This window comes from Lissotriton vulgaris, chromosome 1_1 (assembly GCF_964263255.1).
Source record: "Lissotriton vulgaris chromosome 1_1, aLisVul1.2, whole genome shotgun sequence".
In the NCBI taxonomy this organism is placed as follows: domain Eukaryota; kingdom Metazoa; phylum Chordata; class Amphibia; order Caudata; family Salamandridae; genus Lissotriton; species Lissotriton vulgaris.
The window spans coordinates 1,331,386,348-1,331,409,281 of NC_141685.1; the positions used below are offsets into that span (position 1 = coordinate 1,331,386,348).

Here is a 22,934-nt window from a genome sequence, read left to right on the forward strand (position 1 = left end):
CAGCAGGTAATGATCATGCCCGAACACAAACAATAAAAAACAGATAACCTTGCATTATAGATAAAACGGAAAACCTTTTAAACCAATGAAATTATGGGTTGGACAATTACCTATGACCGGCAAGGATAGCATTGGCAATAATTAAATTAAGGCTGCACCAGTCCGTCCTGTGCCGCACGGTCCCTCACAGCCACCTCACACCTCAAGCGCATTTTAAATTGCGCAAAGTAGCATGCGCATGAAAATGACCAGCCCCACCATAGTATGAGCCACCCTAAGGGTGAAGACTGCGAAGACGCAGCGCGCACCAGCCACCCCCAGTGGAAATCGCACATCTAATTATCATTGTTTCCTGGATTATGCGCCGTCAATTTTTACAAAGTGCCCTGCTAAAATACAGTATAATCATAGCTGCCAAGTTTTCAGATTGCTTAAGTGTGACATTTTCATAATTTTAGTGAAATTATGAGTGACATTCAACCACTATAAGTGACACTCTCACGCAAGCAAAATCAGGCAATGAAGACGAGGGAAACATATAAGTATCAGCAATTACACCCATTTGAGCAGCAAGAAACTCTAAAATCCTAACATTGATGCAAAGCACCAGTGCACAACATAGTTTTCTTGAATTTCATGGTTCTTATTTATACAACAGCACGCATTCCTTTCTGAGGCACTGCACAATGTTCAGCCTCTTCATTTCTGATGCGCACAGTCTGTCCTAGCTGCCAAGTTTTGCGATTGCTTAGGTGTAACATTTCAATGGTTTCAATATACTTAGGAGTAACATTCAGCTGCCAAATGTATGACACTTTCTCTCTATTAAAACAATGGAAAGATATGCATTGAAAAAGCTAAATATCAGAAATTACAATATTTTGAAGAATGAGAAGCTCTAAAGATATCTTGAAACTAATAGAAAACTCCTGAAATGAAATCTCACAAACCTATAACCTCTTTATAAGATGACCATACTGTAAAACAATTGTGGCAAAGCCTTTAATGGCAATGAAGACACATTAGAAGGAAGTTTGCAGGGGGCTGTGTGCCACTAGCTTAGCCTGACAAGACATCAATAGTGGATCAACACTATGTAGCAGGCACCAAGTACATGTACATGTATTTATATAGCGCAAATCACTGACTCGGTATCTAAGCGCTTGCTTAGGGAACCCGTCCTGATATTCCCCTGTGAGATAACCCCGGCTGGGTATCCACAAGGTGAAAGCCAGGCATCCCGTTGCGAGGGGCTGTTGTGGAGATTAAGCAAGCTATTGCCCAGAGTCGCAGAATGTGAACCCATGAATTAAGTAGGCACCGGAGCGAGAATTGTCTAGTCCGTGGACATTTTAGGACTCAAAACCCCGCCGAGCCGGACATTGAACCCTGGTCCCGGGCTGACCTCTGCTTCCAGGTCCGCCTTTTCTAACCAGTGAGCCACACTTCTCCAAGTAAATTATGGAGTGCAGTCTGTCTGAAAATATACTGAGATTAAGAAAAGCATGCCTCTGGTTCTCAGTACAATAAGGCTAAAAAATGGAATGGTGGCGTAGTAGGGTAATGTAGGATGAAGAGCTGCTGACAGTCCAGTCCTGAGCTGTCAGAGAGCTCACTTATGTCTGCCAGCCAGACTGGAAAAGAAACATCCCCCACTCCAGGGCGTCACTGCGACAGAAAATAAACCTTTGCAGCAGACAAAAAGTGCCCATCCTTTAACAAACTAGAAAATTAAAATTGGCCCACATTTGCAAATAAAAGCAGTTTTGAACATGCTCTATAGTTTTTGCAATGTATGGAAAAGACTGCATGCAGCTAGGCAAGTCATCTTTGTTATATTATGAGGGAAATCAACAGTATTACATGTTGCACTAGCCACAAACAGCCAAATGAAATTAACCCACAAACTGACTGGTCATATGATTTATACTTCGGGGCATGGGAAATGTTGGTGCCTCAAGGAAAAAGAAAGGTGCTCCCCGCTAACTCCACTGATTTGCAAGATAGAGAGTCCCTCATTTAAGCTGCGGGCAAGGTTTGGTAATTATATGAGGGAGATAACATGACGCTGCACAGCAAAGCCAACACTATAAAATCTTCCTTCCAAGAAAACCTCCTCCCCTCTTTTAATTGTGTGCGGCCTCTTAAGCACATGTGAATCAGCGCACTGAATGTAGACTCTGTTCCATTTCAACATCGGTTTTGTAAAGCACAGACTTATTTCCTAGCCACGTGGATTCTCTGCACACTACGTGGTTATTCCTATCCCAACACTTGGCAATGTATGTAATTGTGCCTAACTAACATGACGTTTAGCTAAAAATGACATTGACATGAAGTAAGTGGTAAATGAGACATAATAGCTGCAGCCCTCTGGCACTACGATACAAGCCAGCAAACACGAGGTGTGCACTGCTTGGCTAATGTGTTCACACTATAGATAAAATACCATTACATCTAACATGACTGAAGCTTACCTGACCTTGATGTGCCGAGTCTTCCGGAGACAGACTTTGTTTGTGTGGCCAGCTATTCCAAATTAATGTGGCTGGCATCCTTTTCTGAACACACCCCTTTGAAGGGTGGCTGACTGTCTGGCAGTGTGGTTGCTGGCCTTTGTATTTTACAAGTGCTGTGGCTGTGTATGAGTGTCCTAGAAACCGTCCGTTTTATTTACCTTTGCAGCATAATAGTTTCCCTGCTGCCTTAACATGTGATCTACGTTGTCCCCTATGCCAGACAGTGCTTGTTCCGCTGCTCCGATTATTTGTTTTTTTCCTTGTGCCTATGGCACGGCAATTTTTTGTGCTTACAGATTACCGTGTAAACAAGTTTACCCGCAGCCCCTACCAGAAGCGCTATTCCACTGAATGTTTTCCTTCTCCCGCACCACTGCTTGTCTTTCCTGTCCGCTGTTTTTCCCCTGCCTGTGTCAGGGCTTGCCTACCAGTCCTGTTGCCTACCTGCCCCCTTGCTTGTATTTCTGTTCCCTGCGCTTGTTTGTCGCTCGGAGAAATTGGTGGAAAGGTGGTTTGAAACTCGCAAATCACGCCAGCGCAGAGAGCCTCGGATTGTCTGCCAACAGGTCACATAATAGAGGCCAGGGAAAGGGAGGGGGCGTACATCCAGGATCAGACTCAGAATCGGCACAAAGTGGGCTGGGGTGATTGTCGGGTCAGCGGACCATCAAAGAGGGAATGATTACACCCATCTTAGAAAATAGCACAGCCCAGGTCATAAGCACAGAAGTGCGAAACAGTCCGTTTAATTTGCCTTTGCAGCATAGCAGTACAGCAGGACACCAAGATGAGAGGCACAGGCGGCGGTGCGAGTATTGGCGGCTTCAAAATCGAAACTTTCAAACATCACTTCCGCCCGCTCGCACCGCCCAAGTTATGACTTTATTTTCTGGCTCGGGCGGGAAATGAACATTGTTGCATTGCCCCAGTGAGAGCACAACAGAGGCAGCCTGGCCAGTCGGAGCGACCCACCTGCTGGCAGATGATGTATATTAAACTGTTCAAACACCAGAGCAGTGCATTAAGTGGTTGCTCACTGTGTTGCTGCGAAGGGGGCCCGACCGGTGCTGGGGGCCCGTCCTGGGGGCCCGTCCTGGGGGCCCCTGGAGCACGGGGGCCCCCCCGCACTGCGTGGTCTGCGGGGGCCTGTGTTACGCCCCTGCTCCACACTTCTTCAGTCACCTTCGCAACTGTACCCTCTACTTGCAAAACCACACTTGTAGATCTCTTTCCAATGTGGTTATCAGCCAGGTGACCCTCTGATTTTGGACCCATTCCCATTTCCATTAAAATGCTGTGTAATCTAAAAGTTAATTTGACTAGAACTGTTACCTCTGCTCTCCAGATTTCCGAAGTTTACTACAGCTGACTCTAGTACATCACACTAATGCGGAAGATCACCTTTCTCCTCCCTCTTAAATTCAGGAAAACCACTGTTTATTTAGTCATTTTGTCCCTACTAGATTGTTTCGATTCTTATTACCATAGCTTCCTTGGCTACCTTTTTTCTCAATTGAAAATTGTACAGAAAAACTGCAGTTCATCTTTCCTGTAATCTAATTCATCTTCTTGGCACACTTCACTTGATTCCTATCACGCAAAGCACCCTAAGTGGTTTAATGAGGTTTAGTCTGATATTTAACACGTTTTGCAGGGTTTGAGACATGGTTGCACCATTTATGGTACGCGTTGCTTTCATGATTCAGCATCTGGTGACACACATCCTGCAGATTTAGAAGATCGTCCGGCACTAGCGTGCGCCAAGATGAATTTAAATGCATCATGTATCTGGCTTCCTCGACTCTCTCAAGCCATTAATGGCAAAAGTAGGCAGGTATGGACATATACAATTCAAAATAAAGTTTTAAATATATGCATCCTTAATGAGGCAGTGGTAGATTTAGCAAAGAGATGACCATTAAATTGACCTCACATTCAGTAATTTACTTGGAGATACAATTAACCCTCACTATTGAGTCTCTCCGCTTAACCAGCCCTCCATGTATGAGAGAACCAGCATGTATGTATGTATGTATGTATAGGCGTTCTTGTATAGCGCTGTAACTGTCACCCGACGGGCATCCTGGCGCTTAGACTGTTATGACACATACATGATGTTTCCAGCATCCGATCCATTTACATTGTTCTGGGGAACAGGTATGTTTTTAAGGCCTTTTTAAAAGAAGGGAGATCTTCCAAACCCCTCAGGCCCAGCGGAAGGGAATTCCACAGTCTCGCTGCGGTGTACCTGAAGGACCGACCACCCATCCGGGACCTCAAGATCTTGGGTACTACCACCAAGTAGGCCTAGGCTGATCAGAGTGATCTAGACTGGGTGTAGCAGGAGAAAAGGTCCTGCAGAGGGGACAGACCCTGTCCATGAAGAGCCCTAAATACCAAGCACAGAGCTTTAAAACAATCCGTTGAGAGACTGGCAACCAGTGAAGGTCCCTAAGTGCCTTGGCAGAAGAGTCCAGGCGTTGGCGCGAAAGTGACAATTTGGCGGCGAAATTCTGTACACGTTGTAGTTTTCCTGTCAGAGTAGCAGGTGCCCCCAGAAGCAGTGCGTTACAATAGTCGAGCCGGCTTAAAATTATGCTCCGCACTACCTCTGGTCGAGCCTGTACCGGGAGCAAGGGTAGGATCTTTCGCAGCGAACAGAGCAGTGCCATGCAAGTGGCCACCGTTCTATTCACTGATACGTCTAGCTGCAAACTGGAACTGAACATCACCCCCAGATTTCGAACGGATTCAGCAGGCAAACTGGTACCTTGAAAGTCAGGAGGCCAAACATCCTGTGGGAGAGGTCTGGGGGTACGGTCCATGGAGCAATGCAGCACCTCGGTTTTCGAGCTGTTAAATTGCAGGGAGTTGTTGCCCAGCCATTCTGCCGTGGTTCTCATGCAGCGATGGAAGACCTCCTGTGACACCCCATCCTTACCCTCAAACGAGAAGATAAGTTGGGTGTCATCGGCGTAGTTGGTGACTGTTATGCCAAAAGATTTAATCAACATGATCAGGGGGCGGAGGTAAAGATTGTAAAGGATGGGGCTGATGGCCGACCCCTGGGGTACGCCCTGACCAACCCTCCTGATGTTAGATTTAAAGGGTGGCAGGGCTACCACCTGGTGCCTGTGATCGAGATACAGTCTAGACTTTGTTTTCAAGAGTTTGTACAGACATAGTTGTGATTCATGATCACTATAGTGACAATCCATCAACTGTGAAGCTAAGTTTAAATAATTTGCCTAAGGAACATAATTTTTCTGGTATTGTGATCGAGATACGACACCAGCCACTCAAGGGCCAGGCCAGACACCCCAACCTCCGCCAATCTCCTGATCAGGATTGCGAGGCTGACCGTGTCGAACGCGGCCGACATATCGAGCAGCACTAAAAAGGCTGCTCGACCCTGGTCGGCCCGCGTCCGAAGGTCATCAAGAACAGTCACCAATGCCGATTCTGTCCCATATGCTGGTGTAAAACCAAACTGGGCCACGTCTAAACAATCGGTGGTCTCAAGAAAGTTGGAAAGATGTTTTGTGGCCAGTTTCTCAAGAATTTTAATTGGAAATGGCAGCATGGAAATGGGTCTATAGTTAGCTGTACATGAACTTCAGGAATGGCATGCGGACACCTGCTTGTGGCTAGGCAGGATTGCAGCCATCAAAATGACGTTGTTCCTGAGGCTGTGTTATGTTTTTTAAGTTTCCACTGTCTGACTAAAATGGGGAGAGGTTACTTATCTGGGGACATTATAAAGAGATCATCCACAAAAGCTAGTACAATTGACTAGTAGCGATTGGACTTAAAAACTCTTTCAGGGCCGGTAACTCCACTTGAACAGGCTCTGAAAAATCATTAAAATGTTACTAGATCCGCAGGTCTAGTGACTTACATAATCTATTCGACCTAATGCTCTTGACCCCTAAACAGGTTTTAAATTATGTGATCGTGGGCAAATAATTCAATTCATTGAGCTGCCATTTTCTTCATTATCACATATGAGAGCACCTTCAAATGTGTGACTTTAGCATGTCTGCTGTACGAAAAACTCTTTTGTTTGATTTAATAAGATAACTTTCCATCTTTCCATATATAATACATATCTAACCACATGTAGGATACACATGACCCCTGACTTGTCTCTTAGTTCATTAACAGCATTTTCATCAAGGCGGGGCAAGACTGTTTCTCAAATCATGTTTAAAAACTATCTCTTTTAATAAATACATAACTAAAGCATGATGTGGTAGCCCACTTCCATTTGTAATCAGCAGATTTTACATTGAAATAGCCACAAACGTTTCCACTGACATGCAGCTTTACTGATAAAACTATATAGTGTACAAACAATAATGTTTGGAAATAGTTTCTGCAAATATGTGTCATTTGTACATCACCAAGTAAAGTGTTCCTGTTTGTTTTGCTCCTATTTAACTCTTAGTTTGCATGCACTTCTTAACCCCTTCCATGCTGATGAAGAACCCCAGCCGCCATGCACTACGGTGCTCGTGTGCTGATGACGGCTGGGGTTCGTCACGGCCCGCCCCTGTTTGTGTTGTTTACAGCACACCAGGGGAATCGCGGCCACATGGAAGGGGTTAATTACAAAAAAAATTGCTTTTGTAATTCTGGATATATTTTGAAATCTTTTAATATTAATTTACAGGCTATTTATTTAAATGTTGTGTTGGAGAAGAATAACTGACCTCTTTAGACATCTCACTTGACAAAAACCTCTAACTCTAGTAAGAGAGAGAAAAATAAACCTCATTTTCCAAGCAGCAATTTGTTAAAAGAAAAACTGAAGTTTGACCTCTTCCCTTGAACAGACAGCAAATGTCAAAATAAAAACAAGATTTAATGAAATCTTTATTGCTCGACTTTCCAATGAACAGAACACCTGATCCTTTCCAACCTAAGTTTACTGCCACGTGGGGCTGGTAGGTTCTAAAAATAGCTCACCCTGATAAAATTTGCAATTTCCAGTGGGCTAGAAGATTTTTCGAGGCTTGCCGAAGTAAGCAACACAAATGGGAAAATCAGAAGACAAATGCTGTCATGGATGGGAGGGCGAAAATGTTTTACTTTACATTGTCTAGATATGCCCTAAGCTTGAAAGTGATTGGAAGGTGGTTCTGACAGTAGCTTGGTGGAGTGCTTGCCGTCACCTTCCCCGGAAGCTCAACAGTAATTTTCCTTGGTTGACCGGTACAAAGACTTTTCCTGTTGCTTTTCATGACTAAGCAACAAACAGCGTACGCATGGTTGCCATCACTCTATTGGAGCAAAAGACTATACCACACGACCTACCTGGGTATTCCTCCCGCCTTCACCGACGCCGAGGCTGTGGCCACGCCCACTCTTAGGCCACGCCCCCTCCCGCCCTCCTAGCTTCATAAGCGCTGATTGCTAGCGCTTCGTGAAGACCGAATCTCCTGAGGCGGATAGCCGGGAGAAGCACTAACTGCATTTGTCTGTGTTTTTAAACAAACTGTATTCTGTTGCTATTTTGCACTGTCACACGACCTACCTGGGTATTCCTCCCGCCTTCACCGACGCCGAGGCTGCGGCCACGCCCACTCTTAGGCCACGCCCCCTCCCGCCCCCACGGGCGTATATAGATGTGTAACTTCAGGAAGCGCAGCGGACGAGCGCAGCGGGCGCGCCGAAGGCGCGCCTAAGGCGAGCCCGTCTGCGCCCGTCCGCGACGGGCCGGGACTAGGGGCTTTGATCCTTGGCCCATCACTCCCTGGTACGTTACACACGTACTCTAGGGAAACTCTGTTTAAGTTTAGGTCACCACCTTGCGCTTATTGCACCATATTGAATCCTTTCCATGCCCCTTCCTTTTGTCCTGCTTGTCATCTTTCTCTTACGTCCCTCCCCTCCCTAACTAACACTGCACTATCAGACTTTCCTCCTACATGTGCCACATCCACTCCCACAGTTATTCTCTCAACTCGGACATTGATTAGCCTAAACTGCAGATCCCTAGTGAAACACAAGAGGGAAATATTTGACCTCCTTGTCTCTGAGGAACCTGCAGCTATATTCCTAACGGAGACATGGCTAAAAGATCATTCTGGTCCAGATATTGCTGCGGCTCTCCCTGACAACTACACCTATGTCGGCAAAAACAGAGCCTTGAAAGATGGCGGAGGAATAGCTATAGTCTATAACCGACGGTATTCCTGCAAATGGTAAGACATTGTAGTGCCTAACTGTGAGGTAGGCCTCTTCAAGCTTTCGCTGTCTCCCAACTTTACCTTTTCCGGACTGCTCATATATCGTCCCCCCGGACCAGCGAGTTCTTGGGCCACCTCCCTCCCTGAGTATATAGCGCCCTTTATCCAGAACTCCACCAATTTTTCAATCCTTGGTGACCTCAACCTTCACTTAAATGACCCCTGTTGCTCCATTAGTAGAAATTTTTTACAGGACTTGGCTGCATTAAACATCACCCTACATAACACAGGCCCTACGCATATTGCAGGACATCTTTTGGACCCCATTCTTTCCAATTTAGAAACTATTGATTGTGAGGCCTCACTACCGATCCTATGGTCGGACCACTTCCTGGTAACTTTTACTATTACCATCGGTCACCAATCTAATATTCCCCCGAAATTAACTGAATCCAGACTTTCTAGAAACTGGAACAAACTGGATATAAATGAATTCAATCTCTGTCTTGAGAACACTAGACCTTCCAGGGAAGATAATTGTACTGAAGCTGCTGAGGCTGTTGACGCCTGGCTAGCTAAGGCTGCAGATGCTTGCCTACCCCAACGTATGCAAAAATATAATCTTCACCATCCGCCCGCACCCTGGTTTACAGCTGCCTTAAAAGCAGAAAAAAACATCTGCAAAAATCTTGAACGTAAATGGCGCTTAAAATACGATCCTTGTTCAAAACAAATTTATAAAGCCGCTTTATGCAAATACCACTCTTCATGTAAAATTGCTAAAGTTGAGCATGTTAATATGACCATTCTTGAAGCAAAAAATCGCCCTAAAGCTCTCTTTAAGGTAGTTCAGAGTTTGTCGGGCGCTCTGTGTCAACCCAAACAACCTAGCCTAGATGCTGCGCAGTGTAATTCATTGGCCGAATTCTTTGTAGCCAAAATAGATACCATCTATTCCAATTTTGAGAAATCTACCCCTTCCCCTTCGCTGTCTTACCCATCCACCCCTATCTTACTCACTGAACAGCTGACACTAGAGGACTCGTCTTCTACTTCAGGTCTATATACTCCCTCCACTCCCCTAGTACCCATGATCTCTTGTGATTCCAGAACTCATCTTGACATCAGTTCTCCTTCCTTTCCTCTGATCGACACTTGGGAGCCATTTGACATCACGACTCTCTCTGACATCATTTGCAAAATTAAGTCCGGCTCTCCTCTGGACCCTCTTCCTCCCCACATACTAAACAAACTAGACCATTCTTCTCTTGCACTGATTGTGGATCTTCTTAACACCTCCCTTAACACAGCTTCAGTACCCGCTGCATGGAAACATGCAATGATAGTACCCCTGCTAAAAAAGCCTAATGCAGACCCAAGTATCCCATCTAATTTTCGCCCAATCTCACTTCTTCCAGTTTTTTCCAAAATTATGGAAAAACACATCAACTCTCAATTGTCAACACATGTTGAGGCTAGTGGACTACTTCATCCATCTCAATCCGGGTTCAGACGTGGCTTCTCGACTGAATCCACCCTGTTAGGGGTCTCGGAAAACATCAGGGGCCGAGTTGATAAGGGTGAAACCGTGGCACTCATTTTACTTGATCTGAGTGCCGCATTTGATACGGTTTCCCATGCCATCCTTATCAATGCCCTCAGATCATCTGGTATCATCGGCACAGCTCTCAACTGGTTTATTAGCTTTCTTTTAGACCGCACCTTTCAAGTTTTCTCCTCGTCCTCTGTTTCTCAAACCTTTACATCGGCGTACGGTGTACCGCAGGGTTCCATCTTGAGCCCCTTGCTGTTCAATTTGTATGTCAGACCTTTGGCTGCTATTGCAGAGCAAGCTGGGCTCACTATTTACTCGTACGCCGATGATACTCAGATCATCTACTCCCTTTCCTCTGACTCTCATTCCTCATCCTCCTCCCTCCGTACAGGTCTGAGTAACATCGCAGCCTGGATGTTGGACAACAAACTACAACTAAATGGGGGTAAAACTGAGGTCCTTCTGTTCGGTCCCAACACCACCTTATGGGGACCCCAGCATTGGCCTTCACAAATGGGCCCTTTACCCACCCCATCTATAACTGCTCGCAACCTTGGCGTCACCTTCGATAATCAACTGTCTATGAAGAACCATGTGGTTAAAACATCATCCACTTGCATCACTATCATTAAGTGGTTGCGAAAAATCATTTGGGTGCTTCCCTTGGACACTCAGAAGACAGTGATCCAGGCTCTTATTACTTCCAGACTGGACTACGGGAACATCCTTCTTCTGGGAGCCAGTAAAGAGGTGACGCGTAAGCTGCAGACAGTTCAAAACATGGCTGCGCGACTTCTCTGCAAATTACCTAACACTTCTCCTACCTCCAATGCCCTTCGTTCCTTGCACTGGCTCCGAATTGAAAATCGGACAAAATTCAAGGCCCTCTGCATCATCCACAGAATAAACTCCGGCTTAGCCCCCTCTTATCTCAACCCCTTGGCACAATCACACCATCCCTCTCGTAATCTTCGATCTTCTAATCAAAACCTACTGTCGGTTCCTAGAATCAAGAAAGCCAGAATGGGTGGCCGCTCATTTGCTTGGCTGGCTCCCTCACTCTGGAATTCTCTCCCTCTTCAGATACGAACTGAACCTAACTATCTCAGGTTCCGTGGACAGATAAAAACCTGGCTATTTGACATCTAACAGTTCTCTTCTGACTCTTCCCTCTCACTTTTTGGTTTTAGCGCCGGGAAACCTACGGGTAGCTGAGCGCTTTAGAAATTTAATTATAATAATAATAATAATATACCAAGACTGCGGATCTGCTTGCCCAAAATGTGGCAAATCCTGGGCACGGAAAAGCTGATGGTGCCAGCTAACACTCTGACAAATTCCTTCTACACTGATTAGATCCAGTAATTCCTTCTGACAGAATTTACAGAACTTGTGCTCCCATCACATTAGGGCAAGAAATATCCTGTATGAGATGAGTCCTCTGACTTCAAGGACCAGTAGTAGCGCAGATAAGTCATAGGTCCAAGAGACGGCTAGAACACCTGTTTGAGCGGAATTAGGCCTGAAACATTCAAAATAGAACTTAATGTATTGCTCTTATTGGATCTCGAGTGGCAGTAGGATTAGCTAATTGCCATTAGGCACAGAAGTAGTTGGCGATAATAGGGAAGGTTGGAGTTCTGGGTGATTGGGGTCAAAAGGTGAAGGGACTGTTCCGGTTTACTCTGGTAAAAAAAAAATGCAATAAAACCTATACACCTAAAATGACGGATTCTTAACTATAGAGGGTGTATTAAAAAAAAACTGGAATCTACATGTGTGAGGTGAATTCATGTTGTTTTCCGTGCCCATGAAGACAAGATTTCTATTATTCTATTAGTAGAAAAGAGTACGAAATGAATAAGGTTAAACTGCTAGGCCTCTGGGAATACGTGAGGCAACTTTTGCTTCGCATCTTGCCAGTATAAATCAGTTAAACCAGCTTTTAAACTGTGGTCTGGGGATCCACGATGCCGAATAAGGGGATCAGTGACTGCTCAAAAAGCATGAAACAATATTCGCAGAATAACAAGATTTATATAAATACACTAGCAAAATAGAATTTTAAAACGTTCTTTAAATGTGAACGAGTTTGAAATTGGAGGCTAAAAGGCTAGAAATTAAGTTTGTGTCCTCCGATTAATTAATAAGAGAAGTGTCAGTGCATCAAACAGAATATTGAATGGACGAACAGTGGCACTTCAGAACAGCTCTAACTTCCCCAATAAAATGTTGACTTATTTTATATTTGTTTGTAAATTAAATAAAATATTTCACCATTTTTGTTTTAGTTCGATGAATGCCTGTTTCCCTATTTTTGTGTGTTGCTTTGCATTTCAAATAAAGAAAAATGGTTTAGGCCAGGGTCTCCGTATTCCAGTAGTGACTCCACGGTGTCTCCGGATTTCAGTAATGATTTATTGGAGGGTCCCCAGATTCCTGTGGGAAGGGTCCACAGGAGTCAAAAGGATAAGAACCATTAGGTTAAACCATCCCCGAAAGAGAAGTCCGTTCAGTAAAACGAGGCGACGTGCTTAGTTCTAGGAATGGAAAGCAATCACTTTTTGCCTAGTTGGACTTCAACAGGGAGCCCAGTAGTTTAGTGTTGGCTCCGTGCCGTGATTTTCTTTTTAATATGAACTGTAGCCCAGTAGTTGATGTGCGTTTGTGAAGCCCTTGCCTGGACAATGAAACTCTGTTGTGTCACGGGTAGAGTGTTACTGGAGTCCAGTGAGAGAATGCGTCTCCCCTTCTTGGCATGTTGGTTTAAGGATGTTGCATGCCTGTGAGGGTTCTACTGTGGACAGTTCGATTCTGAGCGTTGCTGAACTAAATCCATCTAGAGCCTGATATAGTTCTGTACTTGTGTGTCAAAGAACATCCTTAAGATATTCCTCACACCTGATGAATAATGAAATGTAAGAGCAGCATTTGAACAATGTGTTAACAGACCGTAAGACGTGATGCACTATTTACTGTGATAATTTAGTATATTTCAATTCGTCAATAACAAAACTACATATCATTAGGAAAAATACATCTTCACAAGAAAACTCAATATATTCTATCTAATTTAACCGTATGAATGACCAAATATGTTAACAATCAGAGCCCATATTGTAGATATATTTGTCATATTCAAGATGCAAATATAATATTTAAGTATAAAAGCTTAGATAAATAACTCTAATCTTTGAGAGAAGGAAACCTAATGCACCACAAGTACTAAACAACGTTCTTCTGGCTTGTCTATGTTCATAAGTCACATTTCATCAAAATTACACTGAACCGCTTAATAATTGTCCTTCTGATTCTTAAAATTAGAATGGGTAACTGCCCTTGTTAACATTGTTTGGTCACGTTACAGTCAGTTGTTAGTTTAATTATGGTGGAAGATATGGATAGTTTGGGCTTATTTGTGACCAAGAAGATGACATGAAATTATGGGAGTCTAATTGAATACTTTTTGTGGCTATTTTGAGTTTCCAATATTTCTGTGTTTGAATGCTCGAATTTTTGGAAGAGATGAGGAATATTTTGCATGTTATGGTGCTCATCGATAGATTGTGCTCACCCACTGCTGGTTTCTTTACCCTCCAGATACTTCTTCGGCCTCGGAAGATGAGGGCTCACTCAGGCGCCAGGCTGCCCTCACTGCAGTACTCACCCAAAGTTTACAAAACACGGAGTCGTGGATTAATCGGTCAATCCAGGGATCTTCCACATCCTCGTCGGCATCTTCAACTCTTTCCCACGGGGAGGTGAAGGGGACCAGTGGTTCATTGGCAGATGTGCTGTCCATCACTCAGCCAGGTAAGAACGTCTGTGTGCTGTGTTATTGTAGAAATACATTTTCAAGAAGCCTAGTGAGACATAACCCCTTAGACATTGAAAAGGCTCACATTTCCCAACCCATTGTGCTTTGAGTACCTTGAAGACAGTGGTAGGTCAAACGAATGATTTGATTAAAAGTGAGTGAGAACCCTCAGTGGGTAAATGCAGAGACCTTTGTGTAACCTCTAGGTACAAATGTTTGCCTCTTACATCAGTCTAGCCCCTTTTCACAGCTAGTAAAATCAACCTCTTTCCAGTCATACACTTAGCATACTGAATTATCTCTAAACACTGATATGTTGTTACTTCTCAGTTCTCAAGTGCTCATTTTGTTAAACAACTGAGGATGAGGGGCTGTGCCTCCCCATGCGATTTCAAATCTGGGATTGTCTGATTCAGTGTCCTTGGTGGTGCATATGTGAACCCATCATTAATCTGACCAGTCTAACTAGTAGTAACTCATTTTATTGACTTTATTGGCAGTACTAAGGGAAGTGTAAGATAGCAGCAGCAGACCATAGTTTAGCACGTTTTGCCAAAGCAAATAGGTCTGAAAAGACTGCAATTTCTTTTGTTTCCCCATTTTTAATTTATTCACTTAGTTTTGGATTTGCACAAACGTGTATATAACATTAAAATGTAAAGGGTAGCAAAACCAATGTAAAAGTGACGCTGCAATAAGAAACTGGAAAAAACATAAACATTCAATCAAAAGCAGAAACTAGTCCACTAGCCTTGGAGCTTAAGTGGACTACTTTTCAGGTGGATATGCACAAGCAAAATGTTTTCACTCACAGTTAAGGGGAGCCAAGTGGAATGACCCGTTATCCCTTGCTTTAGTCGGCAGAAGCAAAATGTGAATGACATTTCAACAGTCTAGTGGATGTTGGAGGCTGACCAAAAGCCCTTTAGGTATGCGTGTACATTATATAAATATTTGTTAAATGTGAGGCTTGTGACCAACTGAAGCTGTCTCGGGGTCAGGCCTAAAAAGAGAGACTGTTACATTATTAGTGGGCTTCTGGGAAAGTGAGTTCACTTTCCACTTATAATTGAGGCATTTTTGGAACCCATCCTTGAATATTGGAGTTTCTGTGATTTCCCCCAAATATCTAATAAGAGAAATTTGGTGGTTCTTACCAAGTACCCTACATTTTTTGTTGTTCTTTTTAAACTGCAACTTTGTTTTTTCCTACTTTATCTTGGCAGTGGGATACATCACAACTTTTTACTGTGCATAAATCCCTCTTGCTGAGCCTCGGTGCCCATTCGAGGCTTTTTTAAAACTATGTCTTGCGTTCACAAGGGTGACGAAGGCACCCAGGAACAGACAGAGCAGCCGACCTGTTTCCTTGCCTCCAAAGACTGCCCCCCACCACCCGTGCCAGACATAAATGGCTAGGGAAGCTAATGATTGATAGCCACCATCTTAAACACGGGACTAAAAGCATCGTTTTGCATAAGCAAGTTGTATGAGTTAATGTTATGTAAACGAATCTGGAACTTGACAGTAAAATTAGAGGGTTTCCTGCTCCGTTTCCAATTGACTTGAGCTGTGCTTGATATAAAGAAATGCAATGAAGCGCAAACAGTCGGTACATACATCAGTAAGTGAATTGAAGTCTAGTGCTTAATTTGAATTAAAAAAAAAAGAGCCAAGGCCCTTATCAGGAGAACACTGCAATTTGCACCACCCATTAGCCCCCGCAAGTGGCGCCAGTGCCATCACAACTAATAACCATAGTCATAAAAGTGACAATTCAGACTTTTAATATACACTTAAAAATTACTAATGCTTGTCCCCCAAGCTATTTTTAGAGCTATGATAGGTATATTTTCGTAATGTTAATGTATATTGAATTTTTAAAAACTGCTGTTGTGCTCACCTCAAAATTAGACAAACTGCGCCCCCGCGTGGCAGGTTGTCTGAACAGCACCAGAAACCACCAAGTTGAACTAAATTGTAATACAAATTGAATTTATTCTTAAAGGCGGCCCGTTCTATTCTAGGTAAAAAATAAAAAAATGACCACCTAAAGAGTTCAATCAGTGCTTAAGGGAGCGGATGGGAGACTACACCATCATTAAGAACAGTCTACCGACATTTGCTAATATTACATTTTCGATAACACCTATCTTTGCTGACGCTTGTGGAGAAGCCTGCCTATCTGCTGTTTGCCTGCCCAAGGAGGAGTGAGGACTGTGGAACTTTGCGATCATGCCTTGCCGCACCCGCTGCGTGGTGCCGCTTCGTGCATCGAGGGAGGTGCTGTCACCGGTGGAGCCGCTGGTGTGTTGTGTGGCGTGTAGGACTCGGTGCGGGCCGTTGGAACGCTGCAGGGACTCCATCTACCAGGAGTCCCTGCGTGACCCGTAACACCTGGTCAGCGTTCGTGCTCTGCTCTGCCCACTGGCCACCATAGAGACTTAAATCGCCCGCCTTTGCTTCCTTCCCTGGGACACCTATCTCTGCTGATGCTTGTGGGGAGCCTGCCTATCTGCTGTTTGCCTGCCCAAGGAGGAGTTAGGACTGTGGAACTTTGCCGTCACGCCTTGCCGCACCCGCTGCGCCGGTGCCCCTTCGTGCATCGAGGGAGGTGCTGTCACCGGTAGTGCCCCTGGTGTGTTGTGTGGCGTGTAGGACTCGGTGCGGGCCATTGGAACGCTGCAGGGACTCCATCTACCAGGCGTCCCTGCATGACCCGTAACACCTGGTCAGCGTCCGTGCTCTGCCCCGCTCACTGGCCACCATAGATTCTTAAATCGCCCACCTTTGCTTCCTTCCCTGGGACACCTATCTCTGCTGATGCTTGTTGGGAGCCTGCCTATCTGCTGTTTGCCTGCCCAAGGAGGAGTTAGGACTGTGGAACTTTGCTGTCACGCCTTGCCGCACCCGCTGCGCCGGTGCCCCTTCGTGCATCGAGGGAGGTGCTGTCACCGGTAGGGCTGCTGGTGTGTTGTGTGGCGTGTAGGACTCGGTGCGGGCCATTGGAACGCTGCAGGGACTCCATCTACCAGGCGTCCCTGCATGACCCGTAACACCTGGTCAGCGTCCGTGCTCTGCCCCGCTCACTGGCCACCATAGATTCTTAAATCGCCCACCTTTGCTTCCTTCCCTGGGACACCTATCTCTGCTGATGCTTGTGGGGAGCCTGCCTATCTGCTGTTTGCCTGCCCAAGGAGGAGTTAGGACTGTGGAACTTTGCCGTCACGCCTTGCCGCACCCGCTGCGCGGGTGCCGCTTCGTGCATCGAGGGAGGTGCTGTCACCGGTAGGGCCGCTGGTGTGTTGTGTGGCGTGTAGGACTTGGTGCGGGCCATTGGAACGCTGCAGGGACTCCATCTACCAGTAGTCCCTGCGTGACCGTAACACCTGGCCAGCGTTCGTGCTCTGCTTCGCCCACTGGCCACCATAGATTCTTAAATCGCCCACCTTTGCTTCCTTCCCTGGGACACCTATCTTTGCTGACGCTTGTGGAGGAGCCTGCCTATCTGCTGTTTGCCTGCCCAAGGAGTAAGGACTGTGGAACTTTGCCGTCATGCCTTGCCGCACCCGCTGCGTGGGTGCCGCTTCGTGCATCGAGGGAGGTGCTGTCACCGGTGGGTCCGCTGGTGTGTTGTGTGGCGTGTAGGACTGCAGGGACTCCCATCTACCAGGAGTCCCTGCGTGACCCGTAACACCTCGTCAGCGTTCGTGCTCTGCCCCGCCCACTGGCCCTTGTGTAATCCATTTAACTGACTTCAATCCCCGCCACGCGGGAGTGCGCCGGGCTAAGCCCGGGCAAAGGGCGGGCCGTCTCTGGCTGTCCGCGGCCAAGAAGGGCCGGGGTGGGCCACCCCCTTAAGGTCTAGTTTTTGGTGAGTTTGAGTATTGGATACTGCTGCCTCTTTTACTTATAAATAACGGTGATGGATCAAGCCCTGATCTTTGGACTGGGTAAGAGTGGTCTGCTTAATTCAGACACTCTGTTCATCACCACCCCCTTTTCTGAATCGTTTTTGGCCACTATAGGTGTGGCAGGGTATACTCAGACATGAGTCCCTTTCTCACTGCACCATTAGGATTCAAGCAAGCCGGGCCGAAGACGGCTGAAATGCCAGAAACCGGTCCCCGGTAGGTTGTCTCCTTTCTGGTGAAGAATTGGCTTGGTAGTTTAGTCTGCCCTGTTCCCATGATGCACTGGGCCAGGGACAGACTGATTTGCATATAGCCAGGTTCTGAGCTGGGATGGTGCAGTGAGATAAATAACGGCGATGGATCAAGCCCTGATCTTTGGACTGGGTAGGAGTGGTCTGCTTAATTCAGACACTCTGTTCATCACCACCCCCTTTTCTGAATCGTTTTTGGCCACTATAGGTGTGGCAGGGTATACTCAGACATGAGTCCCTTTCTCACTGCACCATCAGGATTCAAGCAAGCCGGGCCGAAGACGGCTGAAATGCCAGAAACTGGTCCCCGGTAGCTTGTCTCCTTTCTGGTGAAGAATTGGCTTGGTAGTTTAGTCTGCCCTGTTCCCATGATGCACTGGGCCAGGGACAGACTGATTTGCATATAGCCAGGTTCTGAGCTGGGATGGTGCAGTGAGATAAATAACGGTGATGGATCAAGCCCTGATCTTTGGACTGGGTAAGAGTGGTCTGCTTAATTCAGACACTCTGTTCATCACCACCCCCTTTTCTGAATCGTTTTTGGCCACTATAGGTGTGGCAGGGTATACTCAGACATGAGTTCCTTTCTCACTGCACCACCAGGATTCAAGCAAGCCGGGCCGAAGACGGCTGAAATGCCAGAAACCGGTCCCCGGTAGCTTGTCTCCTTTCTGGTGAAGAATTGGCTTGGTAGTTTAGTCTGCCCAGTTCCCATGATGCACTGGGCCAGGGACAGACTGATTTGCATATAGCCAGGTTCTGAGCTGGGATGGTGCAGTGAGATAAATAACGGTGATGGATCAAGCCCTGATCTTTGGACTGGGTAAGAGTGGTCTGCTTAATTCAGACACTCTGTTCATCACCACCCTCTTTTCTGAATCGTTTTTGGCCACTATAGGTGTGGCAGGGTATACTCAGACATGAGTCCCTTTCTCACTGCACCATCAGGATTCAAGCAAGCCGGGCCGAAGACGGCTGAAATGCCAGAAACCGGTCCCCGGTAGCTTGTCTCCTTTCTGGTGAAGAATTGGCTTGGTAGTTTAGTCTGCCCTGTTCCCATGATGCACTGGGCCAGGGACAGACTGATTTGCATATAGCCAGGTTCTGAGCTGGGATGGTGGAGTGAGATAAATAACGGTGATGGATCAAGCCCTGATCTTTGGACTGGGTAAGAGTGGTCTGCTTAATTCAGACACTCTGTTCATCACCACCCCCTTTTCTGAATCGTTTTTGGCCACTATAGGTGTGGCAGGGTATACTCAGACATGAGTCCCTTTCTCACTGCACCATCAGGATTCAAGCAAGCCGGGCCGAAGACGGCTGAAATGCCAGAAACCGGTCCCCGGTAGCTTGTCTCCTTTCTGGTGAAGAATTGGCTTGGTAGTTTAGTCTGCCCTGTTCCCATGATGCACTGGGCCAGGGACAGACTGATTTGCATATAGCCAGGTTCTGAGCTGGGATGGTGCAGTGAGATAAATAACAGTGATGGATCAAGCCCTGATCTTTGGACTGGGTAAGAGTGGTTTGCTTAATTCAGACACTCTGTTCATCACCACCCCCTTTTCTGAATCGCCTCTTTTACTTACAGAAGTCCTTCTAGGTTCAGCAATTAGCCCTTTGCTAATTTGTGGGACTACTTATACCAATGTCAACACGCTCTGGCAAGAGCTTGAGGGGGGGGAGGCAGCTGTGTAAGTGGTACCATGGACCAGTTCATTACTCGTGCTGTTACGGTCATCGAGAAAGAAATTGCTATGACTGAATGTCGTCTTTCTCGGGAACAACTTGCTAACAAACGTTCATCTTTGGGCCCTTCGGCATTAGTTCCCTCTCCAGTACACCCTGTCGACCCTTTGGTTAATGCCTCTCCTAGTACTGATCACCCACGAGTAGTTGCCATTTGGGCTAGCCTGGATAGGCTAGAGAGGTTGTCTGTTACAGCTTCATGTGGGGAAGGGACCTTATCAGGCTCACGACCTGCTGAGCCTCTTGATCCCCTAGTATCCCCACCTACTTCACCTCGCCATGAGGATTTTATTCCTCATCTTGTGACACCATCGTTGATAGTAGATGGAGTAGCCCCCACAAAAAGAAAACGTATTGCTAGTCCTCATAAAGGTAGCTATCTTAAACCTTATAAAAAACCGAGGAGGAATGGCAATAGGGGGGGTGTGATTCCTAAGGGTTCGGGGGCGGGAGTCAAACATTTCCAAGGGCTGGTGGGGGGAGCCGCTTCTGGTGTCTCTGGTGAGAAGACGAGTGTAGACTTGACATCTGCTCCTGTTGCAGGCCCCTTCCCTGAGATTCCATCGATTGCTCAGATTGAACATCTAATGAAATCCCTGCTCCTCCCAGTCCTAGAGAGAGTAAAGGGGCTGAGTGAGCGGTTGGACAAATTTGAGCAGGCCACCCTTGACAACTTTTTCTCCCTAAAATCCCTAATTAAACTCCACTCTAGAATTAGGGAGGATGGGCTAGCAGGGAATACTGTTCTCCAGGCGCCACTACTGTTGCGAACGCCCCGACTATTCCATCAGGGGTGGAGGTAAATACATCCACTGCGCACTGTGGGAACTCTTCTGGGGATCCCTTAATTACAGGCGTAGTTGCTGTAGATGCTTTAGTGCAGCTTAAAGTGCCCACGAGCATTAATGAGCCCACAAAGACGGTTATGATGTCTGCAGGTCCTGGGACTAGCGGTCTCGCTAAGAATAAGAATCTCGGTAAAGGTGCTGATGCAACAAAAACTGGAAACTTGACTGCAGCTCCTAAATTGCAGCCATTAGGAGAATTGGATGCAGTCACCGCTCCCAATGTCAACTTACCCCTTTACTGCCAGCCCTTTGTAGTTGTTCTCACTGGGGTCCCCATGCTTAAACCAGGCAAACATGAGTCTTATACTGAACATAAAAATAAAACCATATTTTGGCTTAGGGAAAACAGACCTTTGCCCAGTTCTTTTGATGGTCGGGTTATTCATGTAAGAAGGGTTAGCTGGATAGGCACTAGGCCTAAAGATCTAAGGGGTGATTGCATCCTTGTTAACTTTAAAGATCCCAGAGTGGCTAGATTTATTTGCAGCTACGATACTGGAGAGAGCAGCACTGGCATCAGTACGCGTGACCTTTGCTACTTTAACCCCCATCCTGCAACTGCATGGCCCTTTAGAGCCACCACTAGGGAGGGAGGGGCCATTAGACATTTTCATCACGATTTACCTCCCTCTAATTTGTTCTGTCAGATTTCAGACTTGAACTCTTACTGGCCATGGTGGGGCTGTTGACCAGATGGTTATCAATCGCCTAAGAAGTTACTTGCTGTGGCTGCTGTACTCGGGAGCTGTAGTATGTACTCGCAAGGGAACACACTGGAGCCCTGTTGCAATCGCCAACCAGCTCCTGCTTCTTATTCTGGTCCCCCACATGGGGAGCTATCTGGATGCTTTGCTTCGGGCGTGCCTGACGCCAAGGTTTTATTGGAGGGTGTGCCAAAGGCCCCTGGTTTTTGGTTTAGTCCTCCCACGCAGAGACCCTTGGTCGAGCATGAGACAGTTGATAATAATGATTTGAAGATTGTCAGCTGGAACGTAGCGGGCATTTTCCGAAACCTAGATTTACCTGAGTGGAATTCCTTCATTGAGTCTTTCGGGTTATGTATTTTCCAAGAAACCTGGTGTTTGGAACCTTGTCACAAAGTTGGTTATACTACCTACTTTGTGCCTGCCATTGCCCCTCCTGCAGGGGGAGGTTGCCCCTCTGGCGGCCTGCTTATTTGGGTTAGCATTTCATTAGGCTATCAGATTAGGTGCAGAGATTCCAAGTCTCCTGACTTGCAAAGATTGTCACTGAGAGGGCCTCTCAGCGGACGGACCCTGGAGATCCTTAACATTTATGTCCGAGGCCCCAAAGGAGGCTTGCCCTCTTTGACCCTATTGGGTCTTGAGGACGACCTTAGATCGTGTACTCCAGATAATTACATCATGCTTGCGGGGGATTTTAATTGCACCTTTGAGCGCCTAGCGGCAGATGACATTTTGGGTATGTGTTGAGTTCGACAGGTGAAGTTTGTCCCTCGAACTGTGGGAGACGCCTGAAATGGAATCATGTTGCTATGGACGAGGGTAAGGTTTTGGAAATACGATCAATTATGATCAAGGTTTTGACCAAGTTGGAATCTACCACCCTAAATGTCCATGAGGTTTCTACTCTTTTTGGTCACACCACTAAATCCATAGGCAACCTTTTTATTATACGCAGCCAAAATACTAAAGCTGGCAAGAGGGGGCGCCCCAAGAGAAATCCAGGTTGGTATTCTAATTCTTGTCGGAAGGCAAAAAGGGATTTAATTAGTGCAGTTAAAACAAAGGGATGTGGGTTGATTAGTATTGCCAGGAAGAAGTACAGGGGTGCTATTTGTAAGGCAAAGGAAGAGTGGGAGAATCAGTTCTGGTGTGACCCGAAGACGGCAAGCGCTGGGAGGGATTCTAGGGGCTTTTGGGACCTAGTTAGAGCTAAGAATAAGCCTACTGATTCGCTCATAACATGCAATATCCCCGAGGCGTCATGGTTGGATCACTTTTCTCGCCTATATACCTCGATAACGGGTGATGGGTTGGGATCCCTTGAGATATTACTACTGGACCCACCCCCCCCCCCCGGCCAGAGTGAGGATTTATTGTTCACTGGTA

The 22,934-nt window shown here is 46.2% G+C and overlaps 1 protein-coding gene across 1 annotated transcript in view; it reads left to right on the top strand.

Annotated features, from left to right (window-relative positions):
- Positions 1-22,934, top strand: part of DIP2B (DIP2 acetate--CoA ligase B (putative)) — a 792,630-nt gene that overhangs the window by 396,569 nt on the left and 373,127 nt on the right. The window contains exon 5 of the mRNA XM_086966287.1: positions 13,866-14,078. Coding sequence (XP_086822413.1) covers positions 13,866-14,078 — 213 coding nt within the window. The remainder of the gene's footprint in view (positions 1-13,865; positions 14,079-22,934) is intronic.